General features: G+C 38.5%; 1 protein-coding gene across 2 annotated transcripts in view; it reads right to left on the reverse strand.

Moving 5' to 3' along the window:
* Window positions 1-15981, reverse strand: part of LOC125238289 (neuropeptide F receptor-like) — a 125362-nt gene that overhangs the window by 36016 nt on the left and 73365 nt on the right. For both annotated transcript variants that reach the window (XM_048145577.1, XM_048145578.1), the window contains exon 2: window positions 5351-5560. In XM_048145577.1, coding sequence (XP_048001534.1) covers window positions 5351-5560 — 210 coding nt within the window. The remainder of the gene's footprint in view (window positions 1-5350; window positions 5561-15981) is intronic.

A 15981-nucleotide genomic window follows, 5' to 3' on the forward strand; every position in this document is an offset into this window, starting at 1 on the left:
ACCATCTACATAAATAACCAACAAATAACAAAATCTGTAGTGTGCACACTTGCACTGTTATGACGCATTCACTAGCATCGCAGTCATTATACCTCCTTAACACTCATATACTTACTTGTTTGTTATCTACGCTGCGACGCATCTGAACCGGTCAAAATAACTTATTTTTAAGCCGCTGTTAATAACTAATGATTTCTACCCACTTTTTTCTGCCATGTATGCATAATTGTAAATAGTACTTAAAAATAATAATTTACAAATCCTTAAAAAACTAAATATTTATGTAGTGAACTGCACGTTAGCCATAAGATATTATTTGTAATGTAATTGAATCTCATGTAAGCGAATTTTGTAAATTCTTTATGAGATAATAAATGTCTTAAACCAGAAATATAAAAAATATAAATATTGGGGACACCTTACACAGATCAACTTAGCTCCCAAACTAAGCAAAGCTTGTACTATGGGTGCTAAGCGACGATATACAATACTTAAATAGATAAAATATACATAGAAAACATCCATGACTCAGGAACAAATATCTGTGCTCATCACACAAATAAAAATGCCCTTACCGTGATTCGAACCCAGGACCGCGGCTTAGCAGGCAGGGTCACTACTGACTGAGCCAGACCGGTACATACACACATGCAAGATAGGGTAGGTATAACACATGAAACTACTCATGTAGGAGGTTGTAGGAAGTAGGACATAGCGAAAGGTATTCCGCTTTGTATGGTAGGGCACAGCACAGCGGATATCATCTCGCTCGAATCTAGAGCAGAGCCCAACAAACTGGGGAAGTACCTCCGCCTTACAGAAGACCGCAGCCAAACAGCACTAGACTCCACTCATAGTGTTGTGTTCCTGTCGGTGAGTAAGGCTGCCAGAGCTCAAGGACGGTGCAGTGTGCTGGCGACGGAAGGACCTATGGAACTAATTTGTTCCGTCTATTGCCCTTTGAGTTGTCGGCATCCGAACCCTACTTGGAACTTGGGTGTTAAGTACACAGCAAAATGGAGTGTACAAGTTTCTAATGGGTTGGCAACGCGCGACACTCCTTGTTACGGTGACCGCTTTCCATCAGGCGGACCGTATGCTTGTTTGCCACCGACGCAGTATAAAAAAAATGTTTCAGTGCCACTATTAGCAGGGCAGGTTGAAAGAAAGCGAAATGGTGATATTGCAGTGACAGGTGGCCCACCGCCCACACCACAATGAAACCTACATCCACGGAATTGCTTCTACGACACCCACGGGAGGTAAGGAGGTGTTGAAATTGTTGAGCTTACGTTAATAAAATAAAAAGGCACCTCATTATTTTTATTGGAATATATAAAATTTTATTGTTACATTACGTCCTACTGTTTGTTTAGTGATAACCAAAGAGGATTGAAAGAAAAAAAAAAGAGTAAATAGGTATCTCATCTCATAGGTAAGCGTGCTCCATCCTTAGACCGCATCACTTACCATCAGGTGTGATCGTGGTCAATCGTCTACCTATTCATAGTTTAAAAAAAATGATTGAATAAAATTAAAGAGAATTATCAAATTAAGACGTGTAGTCACAATGCGTAGACTGGATTGTATTGTAACAACTTCACATTTGACAATTTAGCCCATATATTCTTAATTTGTTATGAGTTCTGTTTATGTAAAGTATTAATATCAGTCGATATCTAGTCGATCTTGCATTTTTCATTACGAAGTTATATACAGGGTGATTCATGAGTCGTGAGCAGGAGTGAACAGGGTACTGGGGAGGGTCACACTGAGCAACTTTATTAATAGGGCAACACTAAATTGTGATATTTTTTCTTAACTATGACTTAATTGATAGTTAATCATCAATTAAGTCAATTGATAATTAGCTATCAATTAAGTACTTATCAATTAAGTCATAGTTAAGAAAAATAATCACAATTCAGTGTTGCCCCATTATGAAAGTTGCTCAGCGTGACCCTCCCCAGTACCCTGTTCACTCCTGCTCACAACTCATGAATCACCCTGTATGTCTTTGGTTATAACCAAGAGTAGAATTAGATGTAGCCATTAAAAGCGGAACCCTAAAATGTTTATACCTATAATATTATGGTCGGTTTCACGATTCTGATATGCAAATAATATTTCCTAAATACTCGTAATTTCACGTAATGTGCACATTATATTATATGGTAAAATTTTAAGAGCAAAATTATTGCTTTTGCATAATATTTTTCTCTTTTTACCTAGAATTATATTTTTGGTAGAAAATAATCCACTTGCAAAGACGTACTGGGGATCGGATTATAAAAAATAATGTAGGTAAGTATATATAAATTCTTTCATTCGAAAAACCATTCAAGCTCAAGTTTCTAATGCGGTAGATATGATTAAAATCTTGTTTGCAAAATTAAAGTAAACTCAATCTTAGGAAACTCATGAAAGGGAAAATTTTCGCGGTAAACCATTGTGTTACTGCTGAACACCGAAAGTGGCTAATTCGCCATATTACAATGGAGCAAACAGCAGTACCATGTTGCTACAGTATCACTGATTATTTGATTGCAGATACAAGACAATCTCGTACGTATTATAAGCGCAGACTTTTGGCAGGGGCGGCTCACTCCGCGATTGTATCGCCGCGCTACAAGTACATGCCGGCGGCCGCGAGTTCGCGGCCTAATCAGGGGTGGAGCGCGTTCTCACGGAACGCACGTTCGCACTTTCTATTGTTACTTTACATCGCGAGTTTTTTTAAGGTTCATATGTGATGTCCACGTGTGGAATGGCTAATAATGCATAGTTAAATAGACATCATGAATAAAATAGGACAATCTTACACAGATCTTATTGATTAAGTCCCACGGAAAAGTTCAATAAGGCTTGTGATGCTGAAGGCTTAAACAAAAATATAAAAATACTGTATTGTATACCTAGAAAGAACCCAAAACTTGAATATATAGTATAACATTTTATCTGAGAATTAATTCGTTTTAATCCATAGGCAACCCTATCATCCGACGCTGCGCACGTGCGGCTCGTTTCTTTGTTAGAATCTTGTAGGCATTTAAAAAGGCGGCATTTCGTGAACATCAAAGCAGTGGGCCTTCTGTACTTGTACTATTATATATGCTTCTGGCCAAAAGGTGCGGATTTTCCGAAACCGAACCTGCCGAATCTGAAAACCGGGGTAAACGACACAACGCGGAGCCACGCTGTGACGTCATCGCCTAAATTTCCCAAATCGCCCGAATTGTTTTTTTTTCTTGTTCTCTTTTTTTGTCTTTTTCTCTCTTTGTATTTGTTACCTAAGTTTCGTGACGCATTGGTTATACTGTAAGGTCATGTAAACATGTTTTTTAATAAATAAATAAATAAATTATACCGCAGACCTACTCTAACGCTTTGTTAAACGTAGACCTACGCTAACGCTTCTACAATTAGAGTGTGAATATATATTATTTTTAATTACTATAAATATCATAAAGTCGAGACTTCACTCAAGTTCCCGTCAAACTGTCGACCACTAGATTGCTTTTCGGCATTATGGGGACGCCACGAGGAGGGCTTTTAACTTGATTGACTTAATGGCTGCCTGAAACCGTTTCGCTGATTTTGTTTAATATTCGACTCGACTAACGAGTCCTCAGCTTTGATTACTACACACAAGGAACAAGCTTATACAAAGTGAGCGTATATATTATAAGTAATATACGATACGTTCTTATATCTCGTATTACTTACCCCAGACAGACAGACCCGATTACTACACACAAGGATGCTACAGTACATTTACGACCTGTTTCATAATCTACAGTTAAAGCTATCTGGCACGCTTCTTTCACTGCAAAAAGAACGAGTGAGTGTTATTTTTTATTTTAACCCCCGCCGCAAAAACGACGGGGTGTTATAAGTTTGACGTGTCTGTCCGTGTGTGTGTCTGTCTGTCTGTCTGTGTGTGTGTTTGTCTGTGGCATCGTAGGTCCCGAACGGATGAACCGATTTGGATTATGTTTTTTTGTCTGAAAGCTGAGTAAATCGGGAGTGTTCTTAGCCATGTTTCATGAAAATCGGTCTAGAGGTACTATGTCGCGGTCGGGGGTTTTTTCAAAAATTTTATTTTGTGGTTAGGTTATTATGTGACAAATAATAGCTTTAACTGGAGGTTCTGAAACAGGTTCTTAGGTATGATTAGTATACGATCAATTCGGATAAGTGTGCCATACCGGGACACTTGTGTCTGGCTTTTTTACATGTTAAATAAATACCTAAATAGGTCCATGCCATAAATGTAAAGGCCAGGCACACTCGTATCTTTTTATGGGTCTCACTTGCCTTTCAATAAATTCTTTCAGTTTTCTTCTCGCACTATTTTAACATAATATTATCTAATGACTTATCTATATGACGGGTACAAAATGCCTTTAAGCATTGATTCTGTCATTTGTAGGTAAATATTTTTGTATTTTGTACAATGAAGTTTTAAAATCAATAATTTATGTGTTTCAGTTCCTCTCTCTAGGTTTGGGATGATAACAAATTTATTTTGCTAAAAAAACCGGCCAAGAGCGTGTCGGGCCACGCTCAGTGTAGGGTTCCGTAGTTTTCCGTATTTTTCTCAAAAACTACTGAACCTATCAAGTTCAAAACAATTTTCCTAGAAAGTCCTTATAAAGTTCTACTTTTGTGATTTTTTTCATATTTTTTGAACATATAGTTCAAAAGTTAGAGGGGGGGGACGCACTTTTTTTTCCTTTAGGAGCGATTATTTCCGAAAATATTAATAATATCAAAAAACGATCTTAGTAAGCCCTTATTGATTTTTAAATACCTATCCAACAATGTGTGATATATCACACGTTGGGGTTGGAATGAAAAAAAAATATCAGCCCCCACTTTACATGTAAGGGGGGTACGCTAATAAAACATTTTTTTCCATTTTTTATTTTTGCACTTTGTTGGCGTGATTGATATACATATTGGTACCAAATTTCAGCTTTCTAGTGCTAACGGTTACTGAGATTATCCGCGGACGGACGGACGGACGGACGGACGGACAGACATGGCGAAACTATAAGGGTTCCTAGTTGACTACGGAACCCTAAAAAGAGCAAGTATTATTTGCTATGTTATGAATTGTAAATACTTACATAACAGAAATAACCAGGATTCCATAAAATGTCAGGAGAAGAGTTCTAGTAGGTTCGTCGACAGTTCGGTTCTAAGAGAACTTTTCTATAAGAGTGTTTGGATTGATGATAGTGCGGTTCGCCAATTCGATGTACTTGTATTTTTTTTTTTTAAATGGAGTAATAAAAATCATGTAATAAATAATTATGGATAGTAAATAATAATTATGAATACTCACAGAAATAACGACTAGCGAGTTCCCAGCGGCCCCAATGACTACCAGGATCCCATAAAACGTCAGAAGAAGAGTTCTAGTAGGTTCGTCGACAGTTCGGTTCTGAGAGAACTTTTCTATAAGAGTGTTCGGATTGATGACAGTCCGGTTCGCCATTTCGATGAGCCATTTTGCTGACGTGTTAAACGTCAGACTCATGTTGGCGTCCAGCCGCTGAAACAAAAAAGAATTTGAATGTAAATATTTACTTTAGAATATATTTTAGTACGTAATAGATCTAGTCTAGTTTTATTAAGGGACACCTGGGGCCCGTTTCTCGAAAGGTACAAGCCTTGTATTACAAGTGCGCGAACTGTCTAATCGTATGGGTTGTCATGGAAACACACTTGTAATACAAGGCTTGTACCTTTCGAGAAACGGGCCACTGGGAGTGAACTAGAAATAGACGCGCAGAAATATTTATTTGTACGGTTGAGTAAAATTCGACATGATAAATTATTTAAAGAAAAATTTAAATTATCAAACCTAAAGCAAGCCACACGTTAAATGGAACTGAAGATAGGAAAGCGTGGCGCGAGCTGGTAAAGGCCCTTTGACCTCTGGGGTGCCTTAGGACTCCAAAAACAACTACAAATCAAGCCGCTAGCAAACGAAGCAAGACAAGTAAGGTTTGGAGTCCTAATGACTTAATTTTAAAGGCATATATATTCTAGTTCTTTTTGAACGTTTTTCAAGTAGGCACAATTTCTTGTGTTGCTATCTTTGGGTTGTGAATTTAACACCATTTAAAAAATTATGAATCTCTATTTCATAACTACATTAACTACGTTAACAACATGCAATTTCTTTGTCACACACAACGTCCAACTTGTTGAGCCTCACTTTTAACGTCAATAACACGACCTCACACGTTTCCCCAAATATCTCTGAAAGTATCCGTTCTATGTATAGTTGTATCTGCAATTCGTCACGTACAAAGGCTCACATTGGGGTAATTTGGGTGAACGACCGGGTTAATTCCGGATTTCGGTAGCTAATTATGCTTGTTTACTATGGAATGTGACGACCGGTCTGGCTCAGTCGGTAGTGACCCTGCCTGCTGAGCCGCGGTCCTGGGTTCTAATCCCGGTAAGGGCATTTATTTGTGTGATGAGCACAGATATTAATGTTCCTGAGTCATGGATGTTTTCTGTGTATATAAGTATGTATTTATCTATTTAAGTATGTATATCGTCGCTTAGCAACCTACAAGCTTTGCTTAGTTTGGGGCTAAGTTGATCTGTGTAAGGTGTCCCCAATATTTATTTACTTTTTTTTTATTATCTTTCTTGCGTTGAATATGACACTTCATTTAAGTGTTTTGGGCTTAAGCCTACTTACTAAGAGTAAGAATTACTTATTCGGATGTTTTATCGATTTCTGACTTTGTTTTTATACTACGTCGGTGGCAAACAAGCCTGCTGCCTGCTGGAAAGCGGTCACCGTAACCTATGGACGCTTGCAACTCAAGGAGTGTCACATGCGCATTGCCAACCCATTAGACACTTGAACACTTCCTTTTTTTGTATCGTAACTCCTACATTTTAATTACAGTGAGAATAATATAATAAGTTATCTTCATTATATTCAGCCGGATTGTGAAAAGAAAATCAACTGTCATAATTTAGAAGCAGAAATCATTCATAACGAGAGCATGCTTTTCACTGTTAACTGTAATGATCTAAACTATTTTTAGTGATCATGCCAAAGTTGATGTTTGTGTCTATACTTAGTTTTGTATAGAAGACAAAAAAACAGCAAGTTTAATATTGGGACTATTGTTGAAATGCGATGGTGAACAATTAGGTAGCTGCAATTTTTGCAGGGTTAGTGCTGCTCACGTTTCATAAATTACCCTGTATTTTCAAATGAAAATGTCTTTGTCATATGAACAAAGAAACATAATAATGAAAAAACCAACGAGCGGGTTTGCACAAGAAACGTTAGGTTTCCCGTCCGCCCCATTTCGCTCTTGATCTGAACACTCCACTAACTAAAGTCTGGAGGCTGATTATGTGTTTACAATTTGATATGGAATTTATTTTATTTTACAGGATTGAGTTGTTTTATCACATACCTACTTACGTAACAGAAAGGAGCGTAATTTAGTTCGCAAGTACAAGTGGCGGCACATTAGTTTAGCGCTGAGTGAAATGTGGAGGGGATAGCTGCGCATGAGGACGCATACGCTTCACCCCTGTAATCCCCTGAGAGACCTGTTTTTAGGGTTCCGTAGTCAACTAGGAACCCTTATAGTTTCGCCATGTCTGTCTGTCCGTCCGTCCGTCCGCGGATAATCTCAGTAACCGTTAGCACTAGAAAGCTGAAATTTGGTACCAATATGTATATCAATCACGCTGACAAAGTGCAAAAATAAAAAATGGAAAAAATGTTTTATTAGGGTACCCCCCCCCCTACATGTAAAGTGGGGGCTGATATTTTTTTCATTCCAACCCCAACGTGTGATATATTGTTGGATAGGTATTTAAAAATGAATAAGGGTTTACTAAGATCGTTTTTTGATTATATTAATATTTTCGGAAATAATCGCTCCTAAAGGAAAAAAAAGTGCGTGCCCCCCCCTCTAACTTTTGAACCATACGTTTAAAAAATATATAAAAAATCACAAAAGTAGAACTTTATATATACTTTTGAGAAAAATTATTTTGAACTTGATAAGTTCAGTAGTTTTTGAGAAAAATACGGAAAACTACGGAACCCTACACTGAGCGTGGCCCGACACGCTCTTGGCCGGTTTTTTTAATTATGCGAAATAACTGTCAGCGCTAAAGTTATGTGCCGCGACTTGTAACTCGAAAACATAGTTACGTTCTCGCAGGCGAGTCCATAAATGAAGTCGCGCTAGCTTAGATGGTAAGGCACTGGTCCCACCGCGAGCTAGTAAGGTATAAGCTAAGCTAGGTATCGGCTATAAAAACAAAAGATGAGCACTCTCTAGCAAATAAAAGAGACACGGCGATATTGATAGCTCACCGCTGGGCGAGTAACTATAAACATCGCCGTGTCTCTTTTATTTACGCGGCAGTCATAGTTTACTAGCTCGCGGTGGGACCAGTGCCTAAGTCGCAACTCGTCAGACAGAAACTCCTTCTAGCAGGCTTATTACAGAATGGTTGCTGGCTGTTATACGTCTATATCAATTTCATGGATAAAATGAGAGACATTCAACACCACATTACTGCAGCAACTATATTGTTTATAATGCAGATTTTTTTTAAATATTTAATACAGAAGATATTGTATATGTAAAGAAAATCATGTACTCAACAAACATGCACTGTATACAACATGTTTCTGCAACAGTATCTAATGTAGCCTGCAGTCACATTAGAAGACCTCCAGCGGCTCATACTGAATGTGTCGTGTCAAAATATATCTCTTCATGTATCTGTATCTAAACGTATCTCTTCATGAAATTGTCAGAACAGAATTGGCCCCTTATCTTCGAACAAAGGTTTCCGCCCTGATTCAGTCAGAACTTAAAGATTCCATTCAGGCTTTGTGAAGGTTTGATGGATGACTGGTATTTATAATGCTAATCGAGGATCCAGGTCATTTAGGCTACGTTTAGTACTTATGAATGGAAAAGATTTCTTGAATAGAAAAAAAAAAAGGTAATTGATGAAATCGAACTTTTTCTTTTGTTCGTGAAATAAAAGTTTTGGACACTATCAAGTAGAAAAAAGAAAATAGGTACAATTATTGGTATACATAGTTGTCAGATAATATAAGAAATAATATTTGTCTATGAGTTGTAGGTAATTTTTTTTTGCCATAGATCTGTTAACGTTTGAAATATAAACATTTGAAGATTTAAATTTTAATTTGGGATCGACACCTACTTGCAAATTATTTTTGTAATCTCTTTTTGCAATTTGTAATAAAATTTGTGATCTTAGACTTTTGCTACTTTACGTAGGTAATCTTGGGATTAGTTGTCAAAGCGGACCCTAGGCTCCCAAAAATGTGGATGATGATGATGTAGGTAGTCTAATATTCCTTCTCTGGTCGTAACCAAGACAACTTTGATAAATGGGGAGAATACTACCTGATACTATTATCAGTTAGGTAGGTTATCGTTTAATATCATAATTATCATAAATCAAAAATAAGTATGGATGAATGAATAATCTAAAAAACCCTCATTTTGCGGGTAAAATATACGTTTAAGATCATATTGTTCCTTTTTCTTTTGTGGGTAATTCTATTGAAAAATTCTCTTGGTTTAGGATTACGCACATACGTTTACATCACATAAGTACGTATATGAAAAGACCATTGTAAAAGGGTTTTGGGCTTTTACAGATTACTTCCCATAGACATCGCAATTTGAAGCGCTGGTAGCCCAGCGGTAAAGTACGTGCGACTTTCGTTCCGAAGGTCGCGGGTTCGAACCCCGGCTCGCACCAATGAGTTTTTCTAGATGTATGTGCGAAATGCCAGTCGCTTTTCGGTGAAGGAAAACATCGTGAGGAAACCGGACTAATTCCAATAAAGCCTAATTACCCTTTGGGTTGGAAGGTCAGATGGCCGTCGCTTTCGTAAAACTAGTGCCTACGCCAATCTTGGGATTAGTTGTCACAGCGGACCCCAGGCTCCGGATAACGTAAGGAGGATGATGATGAGACATCGCAATTTCAAACATCCACGAAAAAAAAACAGGTTGTACGTACATGGTACTGAAATTGTCCACGTTCAATATTTGATATTTTCAAATACTGCTGAACGTCGCATGCTGCACTCAATTATCATATAGCCAGTTATTTGCCAGTCAACTGTCTAATCTCTACGGAAAAGTGTGACTTGAGCTAACATATGCCTCTTTGCACCATTGTCAAAGAGTAGGTATAAACAATTAGTAGACTAAATTTATAGGTATTTATATTTAACCCCCGACGCAAATACGACGGGGACTGTATGTCTGTCTGTTTGTCTGTCTGTCTGTCTGTCTGAATGTGTGTCTCTCTGGGGCATCGTAGCTCTCGAACGGATGAACCGATTTAGATTTCGTTTTTTTTTTGTTTGAAAGCTGAGTTAGTCGGGACTGTTCTTAGCCATGTTTCATGAAATTCGGTCCACTATGTTGGGATTTTTTTTCAAAATTTTAATTTTTGTGGTTAGGTTAGGTTACTGACCACACGGGGCAGGGGGTAGTGATACTGCCTGCTAAGCCGACCGGTCGTCTAAACCGATAGTATAAAAATACTCTGTTTGTATTACCATGCAAAATGAATTTTACCATGCAATTTATAATCATTCGAGGCCAATTTTTTTATCGCTAGCACAAAGGCCCACTGTACTACTAAAAGTAGTGAGGCGGAAACCGCTTACAAATATAAAAAAAAAACCTTATATTACAGCAGTTCTCAAAAAGTTTGTACCAACATTTAATGTTAGAAGTCGACTTTCGTAAGATATATACAGGATAATTGTTATAATTAAGAAAATATAGATACTAGAGAACCTTAATGACCAAATAAAACTTACTGAAATCTCAATTCATGAAATAAATCTTGGTAACAAAAAAGGAATAAATAAAACAAATTTAACTTTTTCCTCAATTAAATGTACAAACTTTTCGAGAACTGCTGATGAAAAAAAATGTGATACGAGTATATTGTTGCCCGGTACTGTATACTCCCTCTAGTAGTCAGGTCTGTGGGTCTCTTTACACAAATTTAGAAGTGAGTCGACGTCTGAATTGTTTATAAAGGAAGCGCTCCAGATTTTAACGTTTTAATCCGATTTTAATGCTCTGCTTAAAACGTATAGAATATCTAAAATAAGCTTAAAATCTACATGAATGACATCGTCTTTATAATGTTTTTGGGAGAGCTTTTTAAATACATTATGCAAATTAATGTAACACAGAAATACCTTCACTTTAATACTTATGTGCATGTATACGATGGTTTTGTTTAGGGGCTACAGGTACCTACTAATAAAAAAACTATTATAGGATTTCTTACACAGATTGATTGAGCCGCACGGTAAGCTCAAGAAGGCTAGTGTTGTGGGTACGCCGCCGATATACCCATATTGGGACCGTGCGCGACGACAACGCCACGTGACAGTGACAATATTGTAACCGCTGTGAAGCGAGGAGTAAGTAAACATTGTAAAAAAAATAATGAAATCTTGTGCTATTTTACTACATTAGACAATTTTGGACGATGGCGGTTACAACATTGTCGCCAATAACATTAAAATCGTTGTTTTCAGTGAGAAATTAACAAACTGGTGACTAAAACGGGGTTTCGTGCCATCGCTCACGTAATCATTTTCCAACCTGAGACGATGAATAAAGGCAATAAATTGGTGCTAGCTGGGCATTTTCTACAGATTGAAGACATTATTCCACCATTTATACCTATGTACAATAAAGTATAAATAAATCATTGGCTTTTGAAATAGTTGATCAGTTCACTGCTATCCTGTCATTTTCATAGGCTAACTATAATATAGGTAAATAAATATCATTGCAGGGTACAGGGTTTATTGTAAAATAAAAACAAACTGGCTATAATAACGTTTAATTATAATATACATTACAAAAACTTGTTTCATTTACTTGAAAATATTGGACGTTTACCAGATATCACATCAAATACAATCATGAATGCGATGAAGTTAAGTTCTCAGGAATTTTATTTAAAATGTGATAAGCCTTCAGTGGATGGACTGCTTCTGCTTCTATTGTTCTCGTGCTCCTTCTTCCCATTGAAACCTCGATATTTACGCATTTTCGTCAATCCGTTTTGGTTTGTAAACAGGAGCACAGATGAGGAAACAAATAAAATGATTTCGTACATAACTGGGATTGGCTTCCACGTCGGCTTTTCTACCTCCAATAAAATTTGCACTATAAATTCACCTTAAATTCAATTCAATACTTGTATCAATTGATTACGCACTTTAAGTAAATCTTCAGAGATTGGACGACACTTTTCTTCTTACAGCAACTATTCACTTAAACGGCGGTTTCGTTTCCAATACGGTCTTGGAAATAGCTAGAATTTAGTCGCTACTTTTCTTGGAGTTATTACAATTCGCCATAACAAATTTTACTGGGCCCGTATTAAATTTATCTCAAAAACGACATGAAAATGTTTACTGCAATATGGATTTGACAGCGCAAGTCAGCGACTAAGATGTCAATTTTGGCCGTAGTGAGCGCTGTGATCGTTTTAGCTACCCCCTCCACCCGCTTTGCACCCTGCCAATAATGTACGTGTTCATCCAACTAATAAATAAGTACCCGGATTCGAACCGCCTTGCCTTTTTTTGTGGAAAATTTATGTATATCATGATTTTGTACTTACGTCAATTTTTCATGTTTACCAATAATTACATTTTACACATGAACCTATAAATAAAACCGGCCAAGAGCGTGTCGGGCCACGCTCAGTGTACGGTTCCGTAGTTTTTCGTATTTTCTCAAAAACTACTGAACCTATCAAGTTAGAAACAATTTTTATAGAAAGTCTTAATAAAGTTCTACTTTTGTGATTTTTTTCATATTTTTTAAACATATGGTTCAAAAGTTAGAAGGGGGGAAGACACACTTTTTTTTCCTTTAGGAGCGATTATTTCCAAAAATATTAATATTGTCAAACAAAAAACAATTTTAAAAAACCGTCATTCATTTTTAAATACCTAGACAACAATATATCACACGTTGGGGTTGGAATGAAAAAAAAATCAGTCCCCACTTTACATGTAGGAGGGGGGGGGGGGGGTTACTAACAAAACATTTTTTTCCACTTTTTATTTTACCACTTTGTCGCCGTGATTGATATACATATTGGTACGAAATTTCAGCTTTCTAGTGCTAAAAGTCACTGAGATTACCGCGGACGGACGGACGGACGGACAGGCATGGCGAAACTATAAGGGTTCCTAGTTGACTACGGAATCCTAAATAGTTAGTAGCTCGTATTGGCAACGTGCGTCACGGAGCGGCGTTGATTGTCACAAATATTGTCACATTCAACATTAATGCTAGTGGCGGCCATTAGAACTAACATACCATAACATTCGGAAAAGCCCAAAATCATGGCAGCACCATCAGGGTTAGCATATGATTGCCACGAGAATATGTCGCCGTGAGATAGACTACCCGTCCTTATGTCATTAATACAGTTAGAAGAAGACGTGTGATCTATCTCATGGCGACATATTCTCGCGGCAATCATATGCTATTTAGGCCTATAGTCATGCACGTAGCGAATAAGTCAGACTTATTCTGACGTTGGAACGTTTTAATACCTATGTGGCTTTTATACCGCTTAATCCTTTCCACGTGCCGTTTATTCAACAACTCAGCTGGTCTGTGTACTACCTTTATATTTGCATAATGGATTTAATAGATCACATTTTGTAGATTTGGACCTTGCTGCACGGCGGGAGAAAATGTATGAGACAGATTATTTGTACAATCACCGGCATAAATAAGTGATGATTTCTGTACCTTGTCGCTTTTAATCATTTGACAACTTCGTATAAATAAATAAATAAATAAATATTATAGGACATTCTTACACAGATTGACTGAGCCCCACGGTAAGCTCAAGAAGGCTTTTGTTGTGGGTACTCAGACAACGATATATATAATAAATAAATAAATAAATATTATAGGACATTCTTACACAGATTGACTGAGGCCCACGGTAAGCTCAAGAAGGCTTGTGTTGTGGGTACTCAGACAACGATATATATAATATGTAAATACTTATATACATAGAAAACATCCATGACTCAGGAACAAATATCTGTGCTCATCACACAAATAAATGCCCTTACCGGGATTCGAACCCGGGACCGCGGCGCAGCAAGCAGGGTCACTACCGACTGCGCCAGACCGGTCGTCGAAACATCGTATCATATCGGTCGTATGACATTTAAAAAAAGCTGAATGTGACAAAGTACAAAATCATCACTTATTTATGCCGGTGACTGTACAGATACGGGTAAGAAAATTCAGAGACAAATTAAGACTACATGACACGACCGTGCTTGTCTGCCCGAATTCCACCGGTTTCACGTCAAAAACTCATAGCAGCCAACCCCCTTAAACTGTCCCCATTGTCCATTAATTGTGTTTGCGAACGCTGTTTTCTATCAGATCGGATAACGAGTAGAACTGACGCAAATTGGGCCCCTCGTAAAGATGGGACAATCTTGACAGTGCAAATTTAATTTACCTATTAAAGCTGGGGCGCGATTCTGATTTCAAGATTTTTTTATGGTTTTGACAGATCTTTTTTTTTATTATGAATGGGCTTACTCTTGACCACAGACTAGCCAAAGGCAAAGACATGGCCTACGATGGAGTGAGCTCGCCCAGAAGATGTCTGTTCACCCTTGATTTGAAGGTTGCCGGGTTGTATGAGCTCGGAAATATAGCCGCCGGCAAAGGAATTCCACTCCTTGGCAGTGCGCATAAGTAAAGAAGAAGCAAAGCGCTTCGTGCGAATTCGCGGAATATCTACCAAGTAAGGATGGAAACAGGCCATGCGTCTAAGAGTCCGATGATTTTATTTATTTTATTTATTTATTTTATTTATTATTCAAATAAGTTACACAGCATAACAGTAAAACCAAAGCACTGTGAAACTAAAAAATAAAAACAATAGGTATAAATATAGCACAACAGTAAAAATCAGACAAAAAAAAAACAATATTCTATTTAGGCGACGACGTAACAGCGTGGCTCCGTTGCGTCGTCTGACACGGCGTAGGGTTCGGCAGGTTGCCCCGGAACCGCCGAAACACCACGCCCTTCGGCCAGAAGTCTGCACTGGCGATGGTGTCCTGCAGCAGCCGCGGCACTCGCAACACAAACGAACTGAAGTGCACGTAGTGGCGCGACTGTAGCTGGAACACTCTCAGCGTGTAGCCAGTCTTCTGGCGAACGTACTCCACCACCTCATCAGCCCCGGCGGAGTAGTGCAAGCGCGACACGTAGAGCGCCCTACTCGGCGTAGCAATCCGTAGACCTGAATTCACTGGTTCCGCATTGCCACACATAGTCTTACGAGGCGCCCTGCGCGCCTTGCTCTTCTTTTGCACCAATGTGAATCCCTCCTCATCCACATTCGTGCGGGCAGACTTTTCCACAATAGGAGCCCGTGATACCTTTACAGGTGCATTTACCCGGTTCGTTGCGACGGACTCACCGACAACGTCAGCATATGCACGCTGACGCGAGTTTGTTGGGACATGTGGCGGCCGGACGCGCGGGGGCGCGCGGGCGGCGGATCGGCGCGTGCGACACATTTTACTGCGCCGGCAACAGGCAAACAAACCGACTTGTCAGCAGGTCGATTATCAGACTTGAAATTTGAAGCCGCTGTCTGAGTTGGGGCAATTCGCAAACATTTTATTTCTTCACGTAACTCAGAAATAGTAATTAGGCTAGCTTCAAACTTCGTATTCATTTCGGCTAAACTTGTTCTTAGGGCCACGATTTCCTTAAACAAGCATCTGACGTCGACGTTGTCCGGATTGTACGACGAAATGTTGGAGATATCCGTCGCCACAAACTCCGGAATCCGGTCGTTGAAGTCTTTGAG

The sequence above is a fragment of the Leguminivora glycinivorella genome, chromosome 23 (genome assembly GCF_023078275.1).
Source record: "Leguminivora glycinivorella isolate SPB_JAAS2020 chromosome 23, LegGlyc_1.1, whole genome shotgun sequence".
Classification (NCBI taxonomy): domain Eukaryota; kingdom Metazoa; phylum Arthropoda; class Insecta; order Lepidoptera; family Tortricidae; genus Leguminivora; species Leguminivora glycinivorella.